Source organism: Scomber scombrus, chromosome 19 (genome assembly GCF_963691925.1).
Source record: "Scomber scombrus chromosome 19, fScoSco1.1, whole genome shotgun sequence".
Lineage (NCBI taxonomy): Eukaryota > Metazoa > Chordata > Actinopteri > Scombriformes > Scombridae > Scomber > Scomber scombrus.
In genome coordinates, this window is record NC_084988.1 from 16,305,114 (window position 1) to 16,330,627 (window position 25,514).

The 25,514-nt window shown below is 40.6% G+C and overlaps 1 protein-coding gene across 1 annotated transcript in view; it reads left to right on the plus strand.

The window, feature by feature from the left end:
• The first annotated feature begins 3,719 nt into the window (after positions 1 to 3,719).
• LOC134000590 (latent-transforming growth factor beta-binding protein 2-like) overlaps positions 3,720 to 25,514 on the plus strand; it is an 82,041-nt gene continuing 60,246 nt past the window's right edge. Inside the window, exons 1-3 of the mRNA XM_062439977.1 lie at positions 3,720 to 4,177; positions 6,737 to 6,810; positions 17,413 to 17,683. Of these exons, the coding sequence (XP_062295961.1) occupies positions 3,720 to 4,177; positions 6,737 to 6,810; positions 17,413 to 17,683 (803 nt within the window). The remainder of the gene's footprint in view (positions 4,178 to 6,736; positions 6,811 to 17,412; positions 17,684 to 25,514) is intronic.

Here is a 25,514-nt window from a genome sequence, read left to right on the forward strand (position 1 = left end):
TTCAACTGTACTGTTAATGCTTACAGAGACATGCTGATAATATCACTCATGCAGTAAATCAACAAAAAACGAAAATAGAAAGATTGATTTAGTCCTTTTCTTTTTCTCCAGAATGACCTCTGACATCAGGCTTGATGTCAGAGGTCATATGATGGAGAATATGATGGAGTTGGCACCAGGTTGCATATTCTAATGCTGGGAGCCCATCCATATCATAGACTTTACTATAATATATGATGTATAACGATTTCTGAAACAAAGTCAAAACTCCTAGTCTTTTAGCGACGCTTTTCAAGAAGAGGCCCAAAGGGTAATTTGTACAAAAAAAAGGAAGTACTTAATCTGATCTTTTGAACAGTTTCCTTGCAGATTTCTTTGCCCGCTGACATCTCCTGTATGAGCAGGGGGCTTAAAGCCTTAGTTAACTTAACAACTCACACCCATAAATGAATGAGCCGATCATTCAGCCATGAAGTAATACAAGGTGGACGTGTTGCCAGCGCTATGACATGCATGAGAAACAGCGCCAATGGTGCTAAAGTCTGTCTTACTTCAACAGGTTTCTGGATCGTTTGACTTTTGCTAAAATCTATCATGGAGTTGAAAGAATTTCCCTTTGTATACAGTAAAGTATAACAAGGCCGTGTAAGGTTCGCATGTTTGGCTTTCAAGCACAAACACACATACAATTCTTCGTTTTTTCAAGTCAGCACTCGCAACACCCGTATAAAGAAGTATGAATATCATGAAAGGTGGAAAGTGGAAGTGCCTGTCTTAAATAACGCCCATGTGACCTACTTCTATTACCCAGATGACAGCACTTCATTCATACAAGCTGGGAAAGACCCTGTAGTCCTTGGCCTAAGCACATTACATTTATCCTGCTCTATCCTCAACTGTTTCCTCTTGTTGTGTGAATGCCTGTTTAATGTACGCTGCTCAATCTGTTGTGAAGCATGATGGAGGTCTTCTGTAACATTTGTTCTGATGAAAAGCTGTCATGTCCAATGTACAAAAACAACAACTACATTAATAAAGCATATATTTTGGCTTTTTATGGAGACATTCACTGGCAAATGAACTTTCTTTTTCCACGTTTTCCCCCAGGTCCTTCATGCTGCCCAGTCTGAACAATGTCAGTATTATGTTAGCTGCTGGGCAAGAGGAAGGAGAGCTGAGAGCTTTGATACAAATGGCAAAAGGTAGCTAACGAACAGATTGACGTTCCTTGTTGGTGCTCTCCATTGAAAGTCATCACAGAGACCGATTCACATGGATCACTTAAAATTCAGGAGTTGAGGCTAAGTATACTCTGTTGATGCTTGCTTAAAATGAGAGCCCCGTATTCTGGGTGCGCTGATACTGTTTGGCTTTCTAATGGCTCACTTGAACTCTGACCCTCCACTCACTCAGCGGTGATGAGGAACTTACTCTCAACTAAATGGATGCAAATGTGACGGTGATGCTGACAGGTAAACATAAAACTTAGTTCCCGCTGATAGACTCGATTAACAGGCATCATGTGTGTTCAGTCACTCCAAAATCCACACAGTCATACTCTGAAAAACACTCAGAAAGTGGCACAATTAAAACCACTAAGTGGTCTGGAGACAAGTCCAATCCACCAGCTTTCCTGATAAAGCATGCATATACATACAGCTTGTTTGCATCAGTGTAATTACAAGACTTGAATCTTGTTATTGTTACTACTACCCTGTGCTTTTCTAAGAAACAGTGCAGTGTAATGCAGTTATGTTTCTGCTCTGTGTTTGAAAAATGATAGGAGTGGCTTGGTTGTCATGCCAGACTTTTCAAAGGACTCTTTGTGTAGAAGTGTCGGTCATAGCCAGAGACATCCTCCTGGTATTTATTGTAGAGTTCCTCCAGATGCTGCAAATTGTATCAAATTGGGCCATCGTAAGGCCCACTTTCATAACAAGTAGAGCTGCTCCACAAATTCTTTCCACACAAGCAGTGTGGGGTTATAACATGATACAGAAATAGATTAAGACACTGATTGAGGCTATAGTGTAGCAACACTTGAGCTACAGCCAAACCTCTCACTTCTCTCTGCATGGTGACAGGGCACATAGCCCCTCATAGATTTGTCTGTGCATGCCCTGGTCACCCTTGAGGATGCTGGAGGTCAGCTGGCCATGATCAGTTTCAAAGGGGCCAGAGACACGGGGCAGGCAACACGCCTGGGGGTGGGGTGAGACTGCTGGACAGTCATAAGACAAATGCAGCCTAATTAGATTTCTCATGGGTTGCAAGACGAGCTGTAATCAGCTGTGGCGCGCAGCCCCAGTCTCAACACAGACATGATATGTTTCCTTGGAGATTCAACAGAAAAGAGAAGGAAGGACACTTGTGGTTCATACAGCAGCCTTTTATAAACCTCACTTTTCAGAGGTTTGTATATATCTGCTATGGTGGGAAAGAGAATGAATGGGAAGGCTACTAGTCTTCCTCTCGGCTGCTGTGTGTTTTGGATGGCAGTCCTGTGAGTGGTAATGGTGCTCAGGGACCACTCATGTGAGAGACAGACATGCATCTTTGTGGGTTGAATGAGAGGAGGGAGCCAACTCTCTTTAAGATCTTATGGGAGAAGAGAAATGTGTTGTTTCCAGACAGTCAGAGGGAAAGTGATGATGCAGCATGGATGAGAGGGGGGAGATGAATGGGATCTGTTACATAACCTGACCAGCTTTCTGAGGTGTCAGATTGAGTTTGAACTGTGCGCTTCCCATATCTTTTCCTTCTGTTCGAAGATCATAGCACATTTTAAGCCCACTTTACACTTAAATGTTGTATTCCATGAAAGTTTAACAGCAGCATACTACATTTAATTTAACGCACTGAGAGTGCTTCACGTTGTGCTGCGTTGTGCAGTTAAATGAAATAATTTGCAAAACACTGTATTGGCTTAAATAATCCAACAATCAGTGCAGTGCAGTCTTTAAGAGAAACATCTGGAAGTAGTTTCTTAATTTTGATGATATTGTAGTAGCCTGTCTATTCAAATTTAAATTGAAGGTAACGATTAAGGCAGCTGCACTCATGATAATTCCCATCGTCCTGTTCAAAGGAAAAAGACTCACTGTAATATGATGTAACTTGGCAGTGAAAGTGCGTGTGGGCACATGGACCGAGCGGTGCAGCGAGTGGAAGCAGCAATACAGCCGACAAGGGGGAGTTTCTTCTTGCGGAGCGCATGCAATCCCTACAAAAATTCCCGGTGACTTCAGATCCAAGGAGGTGGTGATATCTATGGGAGCACGATTCAAACTCGAGTCCTCTCACTTGGAGTAGGAGTTCAGCTTCAGCAGCCCTTGGAGCCAATGCGCTGCTCTCTTTGCGCCTATTTTCTTGTTTAACATAAACTAAAACAGATGGAATAATGTTTGTTTAATATAAAACATTTTAGCGCTGGAAGAAGAAAAGCTCACAGGCTTTCTAACTGTTGGACTTTAGTTAGGTGCTGATTTTTTAACCTGAGGACATTCTGCATAGTCTTACCTGGGCATTATGAGGAGGTATCCAGGCTTTCCTTCTTGGGAGAGGATACCATCTTGCTGAACTCGTGTAGCCTAGTAGTGGAAGTTTTTTTTTTTTTTTTTTTTAAATTTGTAATATTTTAGTGGCTCTCGATAAGACTGTAACGCGTTCTGCCCTTTTACGCGGTAGTTTCAAAACTCTGAAAAACTGAAATGCCCAAAATGGACCGAGCGGGATTTGCTGTTTTAATGGTTCTGACTATTGCACTGCTGCGACTTGGTGATAGTCACAAGGACGCAACAGGTGGGGAAAAAGAGGGTGCGGGCGCAGGACGGTCGGTCTGGGACCAGCAGCAGTCCCGGGTGAGGAGTCAAGGTCGTTCGCCAAGGGGACCAGGAGACGATGCATCCTCCAGACCATCTAATCAAAGCTCTCCTGGGTCCATCCAGTCTAGAACTGTTGTCCGCCTTCCCAGGGGCACATCATCCCAAGGCGATGGCAAGCATACATCCAAAGCAGGACCGGCTCAGGTTGCAGGTAGCTCCCGGGAAGACCTCGCTTCTGGTGCGCAGCGCACCGCCAGACACCCGGTCAGCCAGAACTCCCCACAGCACAGAACCAGAGTGAACCGCAGGCAGAGCATCAAGCCCAGCTTGGCCAGCACAAGACGACTTGTTGGGTAAGAGTGACAGCCAAGTGCTACAAGCATGTTTTACTTTGCTTTATCAAACTGTCCAAGCAATTTAGCTTCACTGTATGAGCAGCACTTTCAGGAATTTGTGTGACCTATTTTACTGTACTCCAGTCCATGTGGTTTACTGTAAAGTGGTGGTGGCCCACTTTAGCAGGAACTTTCTTCCTGCAAGGCAAACCAAGATGATGTAACTTAACCCACAGAAAGTGGCTGTAAACTGTTTCTCCATATCAACACAAGTTACTTGGATAATGTGCATGTGACCCAATATGTGAAAGTACTGTACTCCAAATAAATGTGCCTTTGCATATTTCCAATATATGTGTTTTGACATTAGGGTCAATGCAGGACATGAATTAATAGCTGAGGTTAAACACTGTTGATTACAATGCTGATAATTGAAGCATCTGAGCAGCAAATGTGAATAGGTGAACTCCTTTTGAACTGATTTGAAACTCATGCAGCTCTTCATTATGACCATTTCCTCTCATTACTACACATTACATTAGGCTATATTTAAATTGCAGCAGGAGAACTGACTACATGCCACTTCAGCATGTGTGCCCCAGTTTGGGAGATCCACACTGTTGCCTGTGGCCATGTATTGTAGTGGCTTAACTGGAGACTTGCCTGGTGAACATTTGCAAATTCTCTTAGTGATCAGAAACACCTGTTTCTCTGATGGCCCTCTGTCAATGCTGCAAATCCCTTTTTTTGTCTCTGTTAATCTCTGAACAGGACGATGGGTTGTTTCCATATTAGAGCTCTTTTCTTTTTGTTAAATGAACCCTTGTGCATCCAGTCCTGTTTATTCCATAGGGACAAAGCATGATACACACTGGAGGGGAGGGTGTTTACATAATAATCAGGGGGGATTTCAATGGCTTGGGTTGCAGACACTGAAATATAAATGAAATATCTCTTTTGTGTGTCCCTCTTACTTTTAGGAAATATATTATTTATATGGTCAATTTATAGGGGACTCTTTACAAGCAATTGGAGGATTCAAGCAATTGGTTTGCCATCTGTAGGCATGCATATAATGTGTACTCACCTGCCTTAAGCCTTAACTATGAAAAAGAGGAAAAGGACTTATGCCCTGAACATATCCGTCACTCAGACAGTTGCAGTGATGCATGCTTGAATTGAGTTGCTGTCTATTTAAAGCAGCACATAAAGAAAATAGCTGCTTGCACTGTAGTATTAGATCCAACATGCTTTATTGCAGCGTGGGCCCAATGCCTTGCTTGACACTGCCAAAAAAGCATACTCCAGTGTTGAATGAATAGGGTTCTTTGAGTTTTAAAGAAGCATAAATGTGGTGTTACATAAATCTGCAGCAACATTACCTTATGGTAGTATGAGCAGTGATTTAAACAGGTTGATTCATTAGTTTCAAAAGAATCATCTGCTGCTTATTAGAGTATTTTCATGACACATTTCCTCTTGGAATTCCCACTCAGCTTAGTCATTTACGGTACCCTGCGGCACTGGCAGCACTAGGTTCATTTAACGCTCCTTTACATTTGAGTTGACTCAGTATGACTCCCCTTTCTGTTTTCAGTGCACCTGTCAGACGTTTGAGTGATCCAGATAGCTCAGCGATAAAATAATACCCCACCTCCTCATGTTCGGGGTTCAAATAGAAATATAACAAGGTGTGAACATGGTCTTATCTGTATTTTAACCTGGGGCGTACTAATTATGCTGGATAAAATTCTCCATTACATACATGTGTCCCTTGATGGAATTTGAATGTGGTGACTGATGTCTTTGGCAAGAGTCTGATCTGATGTGTGTGATTCATGTCAGAGCTAAGCCCGCCAGATCAAGGGCCCAAACAACTGCATGTTATCTCTGTGACATCTCACTCGCAGTATCTAATGAGAGCAATCCGACTGAGGTCAGTGAGTCAATCCCTGTTATCTCCTCGAATCACCACGAGTCAGACATCCACTTACTGTAATATCTTGTGAAAAGATGATGGGGCACAGATCCATGCCAGCGCATTGACTGTTGCCCTGAAGTTGCTCATGCGGTCTGGTGCCTTTTCATCTATCTCTCTGCAAGAAATTGGCCTCTGCTGCAAGTGCGGATTAAAGAGTGCAAAGAATCCAGTTATGACTGTTTAAAACTTGTCATCTCTCATTTGCTCAGTGATTTATAGAAGATGCAGGGTGCTTTTCATGTCCCATGTGTCTCGCATAATCCCTTCATGGCTCAGATAACTGTATTTGTTTTCACTTTGGACTCTCGCATAACAGATAAAGTTTCATGACATGCCTTGACATTCTTATTGAATAAAATGCAATTAAAGTGGAATCTCAAAGGTGTTCATATCAATAGGCCAACCACATCAGAATGATCTGAAGCTATAACAGCTTTAGAGATCAGATCCTTTTGTCATGCAAAGGTGTGAGGCTTTTCACATCATTGTTATTGCTATATGGATTATGAGGAGGCCCTCTTCATTAACGTATGTCTGAAACAGTATGATCAGTGTTTAATTCACCCTGTTTTTTTGGGCTGTCTTCCTTTGTTCAGGCCTAATGTGTGTGGAGGTCAGCAGTGCTGCTCTGGCTGGGCTGTGGCACCAGGAACCAATCGCTGCATAAAACGTAAGTAAAACATTTAATATATAAAACCTGAATAAATGTGAAAACTACCATTTCATTCATCTACTAAAACTTAATTGTTCGCAAACTCAGCTCCTAAATGTTTATAAAGAGCGTGCATTATCTATATTAGAGCTTTCTCCACCAGTAAACTACCCAGACCGCGAGGCTTTACAACAGTATGCAGACAGACTGAAAAATAACATAGTAAATGGCTACTAATAGCTGTCCTGTCAAGTAGAATTGCCCTATGAAAGTTTTCCTAGGGTGTTATTGCCCCCATGTTCATGTTCATCATGTGGTGTTTGCCTTTTCTTTTAATGTAAGATCCTTGCATGGAAATTACCAGCTCTAAGCACTTGGCTCTCTTTTTGACTCAATCCCCTTAATTATGGATGGAACAGCTTCTTCTTTTATTTTACCAGGGCAGTAATGGATATCTGAACTGCTGGATAATTAAAAGTGGAGTAGATGACATCAGCTGTGAATGAATAATTGTGCCACAACTTAAAGTTTGTTACTTTTTGTTATTTCTGTCTGAAGCTTGTCACGTAAGGCTTGCTCTTGTTAAAAAAAAGCTCAAAATAGAACTTACAATACAACTTACACCAGATGTACCCTTTGCATGTCATGTTTCAATTGAGGTTTATTCCCACCATTGTTTCTTGGAGGCACAAATAACAGGTTGGAATTTTTTGCTTTTTTAGTCACAGTTATCTTTAAATTTTACAAGTAAAGTTAAAAAAATACACTGCAGCTGGCATCTATCTATCGATCTATCGATCTATCGATCTATCGATCTATCTATCTATCTATCTATCTATCTATCTATCTATCTATCTATCTATCTATCTATCTATCTATCTATCTATCTATCTACTTTTTAAAAAACTTGTTTACTGTTTTCTCTCTTTCTATATCTCTTTCTTACACACACATGCATGCACAGTTCACTCACAATTTTAGCCAGTCGATTACACAACATGCTGATTGGCCCCAGCAGCCTCCTAATTAGATCTCCTTCCCCCTTGCCCACCGCAAAGCCTCCCTCCATTTTTTTCTCAAGTCCCGGCTAAAGGCACACTTACCGAGGTGTAAATTACATTTAACGTTGAGCTGTAGTTACCCAAATTAAAAGAGTAAATACTTTTAATCTGCCAGAAAGTAACAGGTCCAGTCTAACGCGCCTATGTTAAATAAGGCAGTGCATCTCAGCAGGCCAGGGGTCTGTCCAAGCATCTGGACCCTCTTACAGCTTGGCCCTCACCCAGGTCTGACTGGAGGCTATGCTATCATCAGCTGAGTGAAGCCCCATGGCCGGCAAGGTGCCAACACAAAGGCCCCAGACTGGAGTGGGGACTGGAAGCCCCCACGTAGAAGACCTCCATGGAGAAAACAGGCTCAGGCTATCTTTACTCTGTCCTCGCATGAGACCCACGGCCGCTTTATTAGGAGATGGCAGCATGAGAAAACATGTTCCCAGTGGGGGAAAGAAAAGGAACAAACCTGTCGGCTGGGAGCATAAGTAAAAACATATCGTGGCTGAGCTGTGTCTAGGAAAGTCTCACTGAAGGGATTGAAGTAATGTCTAATATTACAGAAAAAAGTGTCAGCTGCAGGCTTGACCCGTGAGATTGGATTGGGTGTCTTGAATTATGGCCTCCTTCTTGAATTGGTTTGAGCAAATTGTGACAGGTTTTGTGTGTAAATTATTTATAAATATCCTGATTTAGTCACACAAACAAAAGACAAGTCAGTCAACATAAGGGATGTTAAATGACAATTAAATGGCTCATAAAACCTTAAAATAAAGTAGGTAGTAGTAGTAAGATGAAAAAAGATTATTGGAATATGTATTCCCCTAAAAACAGAGGTGTTGCTTGTTCAATAAACAAAACAAGTGTGACATAATTTTAAAGCAACCTGGTGGTAATTAGCAATCGATAGCACGGGGAGGGTGATCCGGGCAACTGTACCACCCAACCTATACTTTGTTGGCTCGTAAAAAAATATGTGACAGGAATTGGATCACTAGTCGACCAGGGAGTGCGCCTACATTCCTTTAGAAATGTGTTTATAAAAAGGTCTAAATCTGGGTCTCAGTTGGTCTGGTTGTAGATTGTTGTCTGGCTCTCTGAAGACTAAAGCCTGCCCATGTCCTGGCAGGTTTGTTGTCTCTGTTTTGGCTTCAGGATGGATGGTTAGCAGACTTATTTGTGTATTAAAGCAAAGTCCAGGTGCTGAAAATAGCCATTGTTGTGATAGAACACTTTGATCCATTACGCAGAACAGAACATTACATTTCCACTGCTGGTTATGGTTATTTATTTTCCAATCAAGTAGGTAACCACTGTAATTAGAGATAAACATTTATAGGTTTTTATGACTGAGGTTTACCTAAATAATTTTGATTTTATTAACGGTGGACAAGAACCAAAGGTGTGTGTGTGTATTGTTTTGGCGGCTGGTAAAGTGAGGCCAGGTGTAAGCTTGGCTGTAGTTCTACCTGTTTACTTGCAAGCAGGATTGAAGCTCCCGTTGAGATAAATGTAGCATGTTGTTTCTGTATCAGCATTTATAGTGTTCCCCACTGTGCTGAGATTCACATCTGCTCATCAGAAGTATTATTGCTAAGATGACGGAGACCATGTTGCCGCCCAGTCACGACCCAGCAGTAGTCCCAACTGAGTAATAAAACGAGACCGTCCGTCAGCTGCAGTACTGTTAAAACTGCCATGACACAAAAAGTGACTCAAAAACTCGCTGGCTGAAATGTCGTGAGCCTTAATGCAAATCTCTGTCGAGAAATTTCCCACTGTTTTTCATACTGATTTAAAGCAATATTTCACCAACAAATTCTTAACGTGATCTCAAAATCTACCAACACCATTAAATTGTGGGAATGTTACACACCTGCCTAAATAGTAATTCCCAAAAAAGACACAGATTGTTGATTCAGTAAAATCTCTGCTGTTTGTTTGAATTGGGAAATGCCACAGAAATCTGTTTACAAAACAGTGAGTTACCTACCTGTGGACTTAAATGAAAGTTGAATTTCTGGCATGTTTTAGGATAAATACTGTAACCCTCAATTAGATCTTGTACATCAGTGTAGAATTACTGTTTTCAAGTTTTGGTTCACAGCATTTCTCAAAGAAACCCCCACTAACAATTAAAGTCAGATCCAACTTTAGTTTAAATCCAACGTAAGTATAGAAAATAATTTTTTAAAAATGTGCTTTTGAATGGGACTTTCTCTCATTTGGGCTGTTAATATATTCTTGGATAGACTGACAGGTTATATTGAGGTAAATTAACTCTTTGTTGCGGCAGGGTTGTATACAAAAAAACAAAAAAAACCCTTACAATGAAGAGGGCTTTGTGACCTCTTTGGTGACCTCTAGTGGAGGCCAAAAAACCCAGGTTGGGGACAAACCTAATACTATAGATTTTTAAATATTTCACAGGATAAGTGAAAGGTTTTGACCTGCTGGTGGTGCCAGAGGAAAAGTCAAGGGATCACCATTGTCATTAGACTTCATCCTCAAAGCACATTAATATCTGTTCCAAATTTCATGGTAGTCAATGCAATAATTGTTGAAATATTTCCATCTGAACCAAAGTGGTGGACTGACCGCATTGATAGACTGACAGGCTGAGGTTCATGCTAACATGGCTAACTCATACTGGCAGGGTCATTATACATAAGAGTCATCTTATTTTGCTCTGGCTATTTTAAGAATTGGATTAGTAGCCTGGGCTGCCACACACACAGTGAATGTATAAGACAATAAAGAATACTTCAGACAGGGGAGCTGGGGAATGAGTCCCTGCAGCCCAGACAGAAACTGGCTTTACATTTTACTCAAGCTCATGGCGCTCCCTTAAGTGCAGCCTTTGAGATTCCGCAGCAGAATTAATTTCACCACACTATACATCACAATATTTTGGTGAAAGCACGTGATGTATATAGCATGCTGCAAGTACAGCCAAGACTGAGAGAATGACCCCCCCCCCCCCCCCCCCCCCCCCAAAAAAAAAAAAGAAAAGAAAAGAAAGAAAAGCGCACACATGGCCCTTGATTTAAACCTGCTGCTGTCTTAGAGACTGCAGATGAAAGGTGCATCCTTCATGTAGAGGAATAAAGTTGTTTTCAGTCTCTTAAGCAGTTGGTGATTGACAGAGTGAAACACGGTAGAAAGGAGTTTCTTTTTGATTGCCTTCCAGCTTTCTTTGGCCTGCTGTGCCGCTCAGGGCCCCATCCCAACCCTAAAATAACTCCTCATGCAGAAAGTCTCTCTCTCCCTCTGTCTTTATGCTTACCTCCCCCTTTCACAAGGTAGCTCTCCCTCTCTTTCCAAACAAAAAATATAGCATGTAGCATGTTTCTCTGCAGTAATTCAGTCAGGTCCCAAGTGCCATTTGAACAGGATTAAAGCCCTCCTGTGTGGATACACTGAGTCATGTCAGTCGTGTTAAAGGCTTGACTCAGCTGCTCAACTTTTTTATGGTTACCTCATTCTACACTTAAAACATTTGTTGGTTGAATTAAGTGAAGGCTCATTTAAAGTCCAAAAGAGGAAATTAGATTTTTATGGATGGTCAACCCATCAAACTGTGGGTTTTATGTGAATTATTTAATGAAAAATTCAACAATTGCTACAATTTTGTTGAACCATTTATCACAATTGCTCTTTAGATTTGTAAATTTCATGTGTGAAATGCATTTAATGCTTGTCTTTTGTTTCCACGTGTTAAGCAGCTGATAAAGTATCAAGGACATTCAGTCCACGTGTGAACACTTTCTAACCTCCAAAACAGCACCCAAAAATGTAGGTTCACCATCACCACCTAATAGATACAAGCCGTGTCAGTTTGCCCGTTGTTAACCTCCCTAAAGCATGACAGAATATCCAAATATATCAGCACTGATCTCACTGTCAGATATTTGCCTTCTGCATTCACACACAAACTCATGATGTACTTCAAGAAGTTGGCCGGTTACACATAGCAATATGTTATTTGCTCTTAAGTCAGATGCGTGTGTGTTTTTTGTGCAGAGAAAAGAGATTTATTGTGCATAACAAATACTTGAACTGCACTAGTAAAGGTTTGTCATGGCATGTACACTTCAGAGTAGTGTATGTAGTGTAGTGTATGACATTCAATTAAAGGTCATGAGTCAGAGTCGAGCACATGATGCAGGACCAGGACTTTCCTGCTGAATAGCATTGCTCAGTGCTTTTGTTTTTCAGTAGAGTTACTGTGCATATGAGTCAATATCCTGTGGAAAATGTGGAATTTTTAATCTGTAATGTCACACAGGGAGCTGCAGAGTTGTAAGTTGTATACTACTGATCAGCTAAAAACAATGTTGTTGTTTTAATTCTCAGTTTATATGATGCAGATGAATTTAATGATGAGCAAGAGTTATATCTCACTAATCAAATTATACATTTGCCAGTTGTGCAGCATTCACATTACTAAAAGTGAAAAAGAAAGCAACTTTATTTTCCCAAAGCTTAAAAAAAAGACTCAACACCGATGAGAACCAGAGTTCTCTGTTTTACAAGAACAGGAGGAGGTTTTTAAAATGCTGGTCTTAGTGGTAACATCGTTGAGCTGAGGTTGAAAATACTGCTACGCAGACAGCCACAAAAGCCCTCCTCAGCTTTATATGTTGAGTGCAGATCTGTGGGGGTTGCATAGTTCACAGTTCAGGGGTATAACACTCCCCTGGCAGACCTGTGGAGAGTTATAGCCCATTAGACAGATCCTATAATTAATACACATCCAATTTTCCCAAAACCCATCATTAACTGAGACACTGGACAGCTTGCTCTCACTTGGTCTCCCCAAACCAGGAGTGCTGCTTTCTCCACTCCAGCTGGTGTGTCTGTTTGTAGGTTGCAATTGGGTCCTGTTTTGGCCTCATGCACCACATGTTTTTCTAATTGCTACCATAGATGAAAGTTTTGTGAAAATGAGGTACTACTCAGTGTCTGGCCCTAGAGGTCTTCCTGTAGATTTACTTTTTTGTTTATTTGTACATCTTTAGTCATAAGCTATTGATAATACAGAAATAATGGAGAGAGAAGTAGAACAAAAGACTGTGAGAGGCTGGAGTGTATTTTTAGTGATACTTTTTTTAAGGGCCTGTGTGTCGTCACACATCACTCAGCATTTAGCCTAAAAAGAAACTAGCGACACTGGGCTTGATTGACACTTACAGAGCAACATTAACAGCAAGTTCCCATCTCTTTAAGTCAGACACACGCTCTCTGAGGCCACAGTGTTGTTAGGGCAGCCCTCACCAACCATATATCATAGCACCCTCCTGCGTAAAGACCATATGGAAGTTGTTGGGATGTGATCCCTCAGGAGGATGGGGTTTGTGGCTTGTTGGTGTGCACCACGTCTCACAGAGTCAGCTTTACAAGTTTCGGGCACACGCCCCCAGATCTAGATATCCGCCACAGAGTGTCCCGGCATGTGGATCATTAGAAGCTCAGTGAGGGAGTTTAAGGCATGCGGTGGAGGCACGATATAGCGTGGCTAAAAGTAATGTACACAGTGTCATGGGTCAGATGTAAGTTAACAAAATCCGCCCACAGGGCTGGTGGGTTTGGAGAACTAAAAGCTCCAACTACTGTATTGGACTGGGAAAAAAACCCTTACTATGATTGAAAAATGTGCATCTATGACAGAGGCACCTTCATTTGGTGAAATATTACCCATGCAAGATTCACCACAGGGAGAAAATAAAGGATCAGTCAAACAATGTCAGGCTCCCTCCCTTCTGTTTCTGATTAGACCAATAGAGAAGAGTTTAATTCTGAACGTTTAATGAAAGCAGCAGAGTTACGGTAACAGCAGTTTGGGTGTAGACAGCAAAGTAAGCTTTTGGCAAGCCTGAATTGATAGCAATTGCACTGGCAACCATGTGGAAATCACATGTTGGAAAGAGATTAACACTCACTTGAAATGATTAGCATTGAGACGCAATTGTATTAACTGCTCAATAGACCAATTCTTACTTCTTCAGTGGGTAGTGTGTTCGGATGAGAGGCACATTTTGAAGCTTGTCTCTCACTGCTGCCTCCCACAATCTATCTTACAACACTTGACCTATTTCATGAGATCTGTCAGGTTTTGTGGTGACTCCGATAGAGAGGCCCCTGCTGTCATCACAGGAGGTTCACCAGACTACATATTCCGTCACAAGAGTTTTATAGTTGTCTGTGCAGTTTTGTGCAAAGTACTGTATTCAGCAATGGCCAAGCTGCAATAGCTAATCAGAGGTAAGTTGCTGCAACCATAATGTCATTTCCAATTACATTTTATCTGTCATTCTTATTTCCTAACTTCCTGTCTCTCAGTTACAGGTTTGAAAGGGTCTTTAGTCAAGCCTTTTGTCATATTCCACTAAATTCTAATCTCCAGGGCAGCTCCCAGCCTCTAAATCTCATAATGGCGCATAATGCGCTCAGCCTGTAGAAAGTCCTTCCTAAGATTATCACGATGCTTTCAGTATCAATATTATTTTCAAAAATGTCAGGTTACCCCTGGTAGCACTGTTGACCTGTGTAAAGTGAGGAGATTCCTCTACATGTTTGAGTTATGCCAGATACTGGTTTCAAATTGCCCCTTGCTGAATGAAAGGACTATAAAGTTTTGATGTGCTGTATTACGTTGAGTCAGAGAGAGGGGAAGGCGAATCTCATGTGGATTGTAATGGGCTGGAAACAGGCACTAAGTTGGAAATGAGAGTCCAGTGGAGGGGGAATAAGAATGGTAATTTTCCCTAGATATACACGCATATGTAATACTACCCTTATAATAGGTAACTGTAACCCACTAGAGACATTATAAACAATACTTACCTCAATAAAGACCCCTGGGTTGCTTTAATATACATACAGGATTTCAGTGTGATCACCTCAAATCCAACCAAGAACTTAGACAATACAAATAACTTAGTTTTATGGTTTATTTTATTAGAAAACTGTTTGTTTGACCCCTAACAGAATATTATGTGTAGAAGGATGAATACTTGCATTAACTTCAGCTGTCAGGCATTTCTTTAGAGATGTAAGTCAGGCATCCTTAAACTTTCCCGATGAGTATCATTATGTAGCTAAAGTTTGAGAGGCCTGGAGGTAAAAGACATATACAGACTTCAGACTTACTTAAATATGAAGTTTGGGGACGTTGTAACTTAGCCCAAAGAAAACGCTGGTTCTATATTAATAATGTGTTTTATTACTGATTCGACTGGATCAGCATGTTTGTTTGGAAGGTCCGAAGCTGCCAACAACAGTCTTAATAGTCTTCTCTTTTCAGATGACTGGATCTGGACACAACCTCCCAAAACTTGGCCAGTCTGTCTCAGTCATAATTAAGGCTGAAGTGGCAATGCCAGGAATGTTTGCCATTTCTCCTCTTTTATTTCCGATGGATTCTCATTTTATTATTACTCTCGCAAAGTAATAATTGCTGCGCATATTTGTGAAATGGATGGAATGTGAGGCAATTAGTTTTAATGATGTGCAAGACAAATCTGCACGACAGCAATTACTGTGACAATGTGTTCAACAGCCCAGAGGCAGGGCCCTGAGACAACACAGACAGGCAGTGACACTGTATGCCACGGCCACGCAAGAGGCTTCATGTGGGGCACATGTCAGGCCCAGAGTCACTGACCTGTCCACTCTATTGTCAGTACAGGCGACATGTTTGTCTGGTGTCGATTTGGTGCCTCACAGCTGAAAAAGGGGACACACGTCACACGATTGAACACATATCCCAACATAAGCCAACCGTGAACCTCCATTTATTGGCTTGTTTTTCTGGCCCACGCTGTTTCTCATTTCAGTTCAGACAGTTTATTTTAAGAATGCAGTTTCACACATTACCGAGATCTGCCCTCCTACAGCACAATGTCACTGGAATCTGTGGCCTTTTTGATCCGCCGCTTCATCCCCAAACTTGAGGTTAAACAGACTCCGGACAAGACGGTGGCACCCCGCCAGCCCGTACTTTAGTTCGATGATGTATTTAACTCCTTGCCAAACAGAGCTCAGGCAATTCCTGTTTTATTCCATGATGGAAAATTCAGATCACATACCAAGTTATACAAATCCACAACCACTTTTCTCTAAATGTGTACGCTTCATCAAAAAAGTGGCTTCATTTTCCTCAGAGTAGTTAAAACAAAATGCTTGAGTGAATTAGTTTGGTCTAAATAAAATTTGCTTCACCATGAAGCACAAGAGAGTGGTAATTGTGTGATATTTAATCCCCAATTTGTTATTTTTTCTCATCATACCACAGCCTGACAGTACTTTATGCAGTGGTCTTTTGATAAACATGCATCATGATCTGAGACAACTCAGGAGTCCTTTCTGGGAATATATCCATGGAAATAAAGTCTGAAGTTACAGTTGTTATACAGCGCTGTCATGTTTTGAGCTCATGTCATCAGGAACAGCATTTTTTGGGTCCAGTGTGCTTTCATTCAAGACTAAAAGAAACATAAAGTGGGCCCGGAGTCTGAGCAATATTGCAATAACAGGAAGTGTGCAGCAGGTAGAGCGCTGTTCGCACCCAGTGGGGCCCTTTCGACTACCAGCACTCCTCAGTGCCAAGAGCTGTGGCAGCGTTCCTGCCTGCGATCTGTTAGTGTCCACAGCATCTGTGTCAATAGCATTCCATAGCCCTGTTGACAGAGTGCCGCTGTTTGCTTTAGCCACCACAGACCAGTGGCCTGATTTACTGTTTGAGGACAATGTCATAAATCCTCAAGTGTCTCTACTACATACATTTGTGTCACAAGATCGAGGACTTGTTTACTTTGAATTGCATGCCACAGGTCTTTCAGTACTTGAAGTAGCAGGAAGGTGATGGGAGGATGTGGGGGTGGGCTGGTAGAATGACACAAATTATTTTTCCATGACCATGCAATGACCTCAGCACTGTGTACTCGCAGACTATTGATAAATATTATGCACACATTTATCTTTTAAGTACAGTTAAGCCCCTTTAGATTTAGTTTGTTTTTCAAATAAAAGATATAGCTCTGCAGGCCATTTCTTTGATGAAGTGTCAGCTATTTACAGTTGAACTTTCCAGTTTTTCCTATTCGCTCTTTTTTTTTATGACCTCTTAGTTTTATTACCTTTTTAAGCTGCCTGTGTTACAGTGAAGGCACGCTGGATTCTCCATCGCCAATGAAAGGTATTTTTAGGAAATCACTCTGTATAGAAATTCCCTAAACCGAGTCATGAACCTTGTGTATAGACTTTACCTTAGCGAGCAATTGGATAAGGATTTAATGTAAGTGATCATATACATTTAGACTAAACAGGGCAGTTAAAGACTCAAGAGAAATTGAACATGACAGCCCCTCTAGGCTCTGCACTGTATAAAAGGGACGAAAAGGGCTGAGAAGTGAAACTAATGGCCCCTTGATTGAATCAATTTAAAGTGAGCCCCGGTGTTGAGATCAGGGAAAGCCATTTCTGCTACTGCTCCTTTATACAAGAGGGGCACATGTTCTAACATGACCTGCTGAAAACTTGAACTCCATCTGTGCTCTCTCTTCAGCTGACTGCCAGCCCCCCTGCCAGAACCGTGGCTCCTGCAGCCGGCCACAGACCTGTGTGTGTCGCTCAGGCTTCCAGGGGCCCCGCTGTGAGGAGGTGGCCCCAGAGCAGGTGTACATCCGCGACAGAGGTGGCCTGAGGCGTGTTCAACCCGGGATCAACCCTTTCCAGAGAGACCAACCGCGGAGACGGCCCTCAGAAAGGCAAGCCATCGATACCACCAAGGTCCAGACCCCACGACCTGCTACAACCAGACAGCCTGCTCACACTGTGTAAGTGATGCAGCTGTGCCTCCTTACCTCTTATTATAGCCAGGAAGCCTCACTGCTTTGCCTAATAAGGAAGGATCAAACAAATTACATTTTGAGATAAAGTTTTACTGACTAATGGCCCAGTCAGGGCTAGTTGCTGAACTACTATATGCTGGCTGTCAAGCCACAAGTTACCAGAATTATTATTATTATATTAATATTATTATTTTGACAGATAGTAAAACAAACATAACATTATTAGTTACCAAGCTTTTTTGTATTTTCTGTGTTACCCCCTTCTAGCAATTTGTCAGTATGGTCCTAGCTAGCTATCTTGCTAACTGTTAGATACTAGCATCAACTGCCAGTTAGCAAGCTCGTTAGCTAGACCGCCAATGGGACAAGGTTATACAGTTTATTCAAAATGTGTACTGGACTCCAGTCTCATAACTACAAACCATACTTCTATTATAGGGCACTTTAGCAGTTAGTGTTATACAGTGTAGGACTGCTAATAAGCCACAATACCTTCCCTCATTTTGGACTCTCGGGCTCTCCTTCAAAGGTCAGTATGGTTTACCTTTAGTCAGCAGTGCAAATTTGCATGCCAGTTTAACTTGACATGGAAGATTTGTGTATGACATGTGATGTAATTGTGTGCCCAAGCTACGATACAATACAATACAATATACTTTATTGTCCCGCTTAGGGAAATTTGTCTTGGACTCAGCAACTGCGCCATAAATGCCTTGACAGCCACAATGACATATCCCATAACATTGCACACAACACATACATACACCAATGGGAAAAACACATGCTAAAAGATCACCATAATAATAATAAGCTAGCAAAATCCACCAATGATTCCATTGAAAACCGGATTTTACATTGAATTAATTTGCTGTTTTAAAAGCTGGTTTGATGCCTTTATCATTTAGCACTCAGAATTAGCATTACAGAATAAGAGATTCTGCTTTGGTTTTGTGCCCATAAAACTCATGGAAATAATGTGATGGTAACTTTAATATGAGCAGGATTTGGTTTATGTCTCCTAATCCACAATGTCACTCCTGCTGTCCAACCACAGACTTTAGTCTTATGCCATGTAGCACATTCTTCATTTCTGTGTATATTATTTAATAATGAAGTGTTGACATTCTCACAATTTTTTGCATTAAAATATATTATTCGCAAATCAGAACAAAGGTAAACATAGCCTATGTCTGACTATACTGTCTACTGTGGTTTGTCACAGCCACATATTTGTTTAAGCTACCATTACTGTCATACAGGCAGGCTCACAGAAAACAAATTGATACACTGCGCTTTTAGAGATTATTAAACGCTCTTGAACAAACAGTAGTTCATTATGCTCCTGTTCAACGCTGGTTGTGTTTATCGTTGCAATAAATCAGACCAGATGAGTGGGTTCATATGTTAAATCTTTAATACTCTCTAAGTAAAACAAATACTACGTTAAGCAAGTAAGTATTTGCTGCCTTGCTTGAAAAGGTATTAAGGTAAATCTACAAAATGTAGAAAAATCATTGCATGATTTAACAGGCAGAGGTATTAACCCATGCTATTTGCGATGAAAATAGGCTTGGATTATTATATTTTCTTTAGGCTTTGAGTGTTTCAGTTTGTTCTTTGATTTACTGGAATAACTGTGACCATAATGTATCCAACTAATAATTGCTCAGATGAAGGCTTCTTTTCAGTACATTCAGCAAATTCTCCAAAGACTGCTAATCAGACAGGTCTAATAGTTGTTTGGCTTTAATGCCTGAATGTTTTTATTCCAGTCTTGTTGGAAATAACTTTTTGGGTTGATTAATTATTTTGCCATGGCTAGAAGTATATTCTTGATCAAGGATGTGGAAAGGGGGTAATTGTTTCCGGGAATATTTTGAAGGATTGCTTACAGTTTCAGATGTATCTTGTCAAATTGCTCTCCATTTTGGACTAAGGCCCAGTGCTTTTCTAATCCTCTCACAGTCAGTTTAAGTGCCATAATTTGTTTGGGCACTGAGGTCATCATTTACTTTTTAGCCAGTTTGTCATCTGGTTAATTTCTCTCCACCAAACCACTTAAACATTCTCAATTACAACTGACATTTATGGTGCTCCTCATGCTAATTGAGAGGGTCTTGTGTCATTTTGTACTTTTGCTGGTGTTATGGAATTACGCTGGCTTACCCATCCACATGTTTGTGGTAGCTAAATGAAATTCTACTAAATGTTTTGACAGATGGTTCATAAAAGACTTTTTATACATCCTCCTTCCCAAAACGATTATCTTGGAGTCATAGTAAATCTTCTAATCAATACAAGACCTCTGAAGACTGCACAGTTGCTATGCATATGTTTTCTTTGTTCTTGAATCACAGGACATTTTTGTGTCCTGAGTCACATATCTGGGACAAATTGAAAGAGACAAGACTGCAGGTTAAAATTGTAAGAGGCAGACAGTGTTCCTGAGTCACATATGCCCTTACAGTGACTGTGTTAACCTTTCATGCTTCTGCTGAAGCTGACTAACTGTTAACAAGAAGTGCTATTAAGCTCGAGATGAGCCATTTCCCTCTACTGTAGTGAAAATTTCCAAGGATGGAGCTCCAGCTAATCCAATTATTAGTTGGTGTAATGGAGTGTACAGATTTCTCTGAAACTTGCAGGACAGGAAGAAACCTTTTGCCAAAATTGTAAAATGATTTCATTAAAACATTAGTCAAAGAATTGTTAGAATACTTGAATCGGTTTCATTGGTACTTACAGGAAGGTATTGAGTGCTTGTGTAATGCACATTAAAGCTCAGCCCTTGTGAACGAGCAGCAAATGGTCTGCATTGTCTTGGCCCAGAATGATCTTTTAGGGGTGGAACAGTGCTCCCCCTGGAGAAGTGCTGGATGCAAGTCTTGGTATCATATATCAGGCTGAGGTTCCACTGATTCCAAAGCCAAGAAAGCACGAGCAATGTGAGGTCACGGAGTGAGAGTGAGATAGAGAGACAGACACCAGTGCCAACTGGGCTCAATTAAGAGTGAGTAAGAAGAGGAGTAGGGAGGACAGACACTGGGGTTCAGACAGATCATGTTGGTCTTTCTGCTACTTATATTCACAGAGAGCAAATGTCACCATATAGCACCCAGCTAGTCTCCTTTCATTTCTCCCTACTAGAGAAGGTGTGAGGTACTATATATGTCTGTCTTGGAGCAGATTTGGCTTGTTATGTCAGCAGCACCCTGTTACTGACCCAGCCTGTCAAGAGGCGCCAAAAACAAGAAATAGTGTGGAGAAGGAATGAAACAGACAAGCAGTGGGGGAACACCAAAGAATGATAATAAGAGACAGCAGCAATCAGAGAGAGAAAGTGATCTGTCTAGTGGGACAAGGTAAGGTGACAGCAGTGGTTTAAAGTCCAGATTGTTGTCCAGAATCTGTTAAACTTTCTGATGTCCAGACCTGCTACTTGGCCTCGTGTCTCACTGTCCAGTCAGTTCTGGTTTACAGTTATGAAACCCTGCTGCGTGCACATCAGTAGGCGGCAGACAGAGAAAGTAGTGTCTGCGGTTGACTTTAAGAGGTTTGTCTGTATCAGTGAAGATGATGCTTAACTCAATTTTCAGAAGACCAGCACCTAAACACTTTGTGACTAGGAGCAGGCTTTTTTGATTAGGCTGTGAGCAATCAAAAGAGATTTTGTAGTTTGGTTACTGTTAGAGGTTAAGTGTTTTTTACTAAACTATTGACTCAATGCTGGATTAGGGAAATTTCAGTATTTCCATTGTGTCTACATGTTACCAGCAAAACAATCTGTTCACTCTCTTACACCTTGACATGTGGTTATCAATAGTTGATTTTTAAACATATCATGTCATGATATGAACAGTACAACCAATTCTGTTTTTTTTGTTCCAAAACTGATTTTGCTTGAAATTGATCAATGTTTTGGAATTGAAACAAATCTGGCTGATAGTAATATTATTTACATAAACATATAACACATTTTTATTTGTTATGTGTTTTTTAATACACTGTCAGTGACTTGGACAGTGTATGTATCAGTGCTCACTAGTGAACAGTCAATGTTATAGCAACAGTGTTTCTACATTACGTCAAACTAGGGCTACAGCTAATGATTATTTTCATGATCAATTAGTTTGCTGGTTTAAAAAATGTCAGAAAATAATGAAAAATTATGATTTCCCAAGCTCAGGGTGCGACATCTTGTTTTGTCCAAACCAACAGTCCATAACCCAAAGATATTCAGTTTACTATCATAAAAGACTTATTCACATTTGAGAAGCTGAAATTGGGTTATTGTTTGTATTTTTCGTAAAAATTGACTCAAAGTGATAAACCAATTATCAAAGTGGTTGCCAGTAGTAGGCTGGTCAATTTTCTGTCAGTCAACTAATTGATTAGTCAACTAATCATTGTAGCTCTACCTAAAACATATCATTGCAATTTCTTTACTGCAGCATTTCTTATAGGTTCACAAGTACAATACCAATATATCTACAATAAGTTAACACAGCTAGTTCTCCACCAGACTTTCAATATTCTTTTTTGGCATTTACCCAACAGTATATTGAAAGAATTAAAAACATATTCTTTAGGGTTTTAATTTCCTCATGAATTCAGCAAAATGTAGAAACAACTCAAGACAAAATGGAAAATGTCCATTTCACAAGTGAAATATTAAAAGGCTTTGAAGGTACCCTGTCCCTGCCCAGGCCAGCAGCACTCAGAAATACTCTTTTATAGTCTAAATTTTCCTTTTATGATTATTATTTTGGGGTAAGACTGTTTTTTCAACTGCTGTTCCAAAGTCAAGAATGAATTTTCTGTCTCAACTTGGATGGGAAGTCCTTAAAGTACTAAAATGAAATTCGAGCTTTTACAATACCATGGCAACCGGGCAAACTCTGTCTGCTGTAATATGACAGAAAGCCCCAAAACAGTTACTAAATTGACCTTGTGCCAAGAATATTTTATCCTTTCTCCATTGCTTTCTCCTTTTATGTTGGCCACATCCATGGTGACAAATCTGCCGATCCAGAAAAACTTAAGCTCAGATGGAATTTCTCTCAAAATCGAATGCCCTGTTCGGGTACAGCTGCCCTCTGAAATGTTATTTTAAAGAATATGAATCATGAATAGTCTCACTGAATGAATCCAGCACATTTAAGAATGACAGCCTAGAGTTAAAGTGTTGGTGGGATGGACAAAACATATGAGTGGGTTCTGGGACATGGGAACACAAATTTGTACCTACTCCCTCTTCTTGTATTCCTGTCTCCAATCATCTACATCTCCTCTGACCCTTCCAACTGTGTCCCAAATGACTCATCTGCTGCTTCTGTAGGATTAAAACTGTAAAATTTAAAATAGGTACATCCTATATGCAGCTGGCAAACAAATAACTGTTTCCTCTTCTGACATGTACTGGTTTTGTTGTGGAACAAATGCATTTCACTGTAACCCAGCGTTTCCTGTGAGCACTGTGCTCAGCAGTACTGAAAGGCTTGTCCCTGTCAGCATGAGATCCTGTAGATCACAGCTAGTTTGTCAGCTCCCAGTATGAAGGTCAGGGCCAGTGGTGAACACTCCTGGCTGAGCTGGAACAGTGATAACACATAGAGGACGTATTCACCACCTCCTATGAGTCCTTCATATCAGCTCCACACCCCCACAGTTCTCTGACATCAGTCCTCTGCAGGAAACAGAGCAGGGCAGAGCAGGATGTGTGCACAGTGTGCAGGTCATACCCCCAAAGTTCATCACTCTGTGGTCTCTGTTACATAATCAAACTAAAAAAGGCAGACATCCCCTACCTGGACAACAGAGTTGTACAGTGATACTGCATTCAGTTTCAAGTTATCATGGTTTCTGAACTGGAGCTGACATGTGATGCATAGATAGTTAACTTGGCTCATATACACACAGGTGGTTGAGTAGTTAAGAGCGCATGCCATATACGCAGTGGACCCTGGTTCGAATCCCGCCCGGAGGACCTTTGCTGCATGTCACACTCCACCCTCTCTCCCGTGCTAATAAAGGTGTCTATGCCAGAAAAAATAAAAAATAAACTTGGCTCATCTACACATTATGATGATCAAGTATTGTTATGGAAAACAGTCTAGTCTTGGGTTTGCAGTTAAAGATGTTATTGAGCCTCTGTTAAAGTATAGACATGGTACTCCTCATTGCTTCACCAACTTTGTGATGTGATGAAAATGCATCAGTCATACAAGCCCCTCACTGTGATGGCATAACTAGGAAGAGGTGATGATATTAAGTATCTACATTTTCTGTGTGAAAAAACAAAGCCTAGTGTGTAGCCACAGCATAGGATCATCAGTCAAAAAGGTGCACTTTGCAGAGTACCCCTATAGCTTCGAAGTCCAACTGGGAGATTTTTACTATCACTGTCTAATAAAGGCATAGCATGTGTCTCAATTGCCAACCACAAAGAATCCAGCCAAGTGAATAGGTTACCTCTAAAGTTTACCTTTGTAATCCTTGAGATGGAGAATAACATTACTGCCGTTCTGACAACTTTCCAAAGTTGTAAACTGCTGTGAAATGTTCTGACTTTTGATAAGCCTTCAAAATCATGGATCCATTACTCAAACTGACTTTCCCAGATTGTATTTCACCATCTCAACAGTAGCTGAAACAATCAAGCCCCTTGCATTTTTTAAACACATTGCAATCTTCAGCATCTAAATCATTTTGCCCTCAAAGGACAGAGGCAACAATATTGCAGAGATTGCATAAAGCTACCGTTATGTCAATAAATCTCAAACCAGTTTTTATTATAGGTTCTTGAACCAACTGTCTTTAGATGAAACCAAACAAGTTTATTAACAAAAAAAGTTCAATGTGCCTCATAGGCATACAGTGAACATACCAATCTGTCACAAAAAATGGGAAAATAACCCCCCTGCAAGTGAGGTGATTATGTGATTGGGCCTTGATTATGTGATTAGGTGATCTCAATACAATGCCATTTGATTCCATTTGATAAGATATAATCATATTGACACACACAATAACATGATATACAATACGATTCGATATATTAGGACACAATATGAAAGGATATTTTAGAACATAATATGTCTGATACAAAATGATATAACACTTGAGTAAGTATGTTGATAAATTGCCATTCTCACTAGAGATTAATTATATTTACCTTCCCAATGTAAATATAATTAAGCACTAGGAATGCTCTGATTTTATACACAGATACTAATTCCATTAAGTGATATGGACCATATTGATCTATATTAAAAACTGTTTCTTTTAAGATCAGTTACATTCATTCAAGCTGACTGCTGATTCAGTTTTAAGTATGACAGTAACCCCTGGCTTATAGATTTTAAATTTGGGTAAAAGAGACTACTGGTTTGGAATAGGTACTGAGGTATTTGAATCAGTATCAGAAGATTTGGATCGGTGTACTCTCATTTCACCATTGGTTATTGATTTGAAATGTTTTAAATTATATTTCAATGCATCAGTGTTTAGGCGTTGCTTAAAACAGTAATTTTACAAATTAGCAAAGTGCAATTTGCTTCAGCAATGACAAATGTGGTCATACCCAGTAACATATTGAGATGTGGGAGAAAAGCAAAAACACCCAGTCACCCAGTCCATGAAGACTCTTAAGAAGATGATACATACTTTCTCCGCATGAACTGTTACGCTAATATCTGACCCACCGTTTGCCTGGTGACTAATCAGCTCGGTGGTTGTGTGGCTTGTTGACTCGAGGCTTTGCACATGGCCATACAGCCATTCCTCAGAGGAAACTGTGGTCATAGTGGGAGTTCTC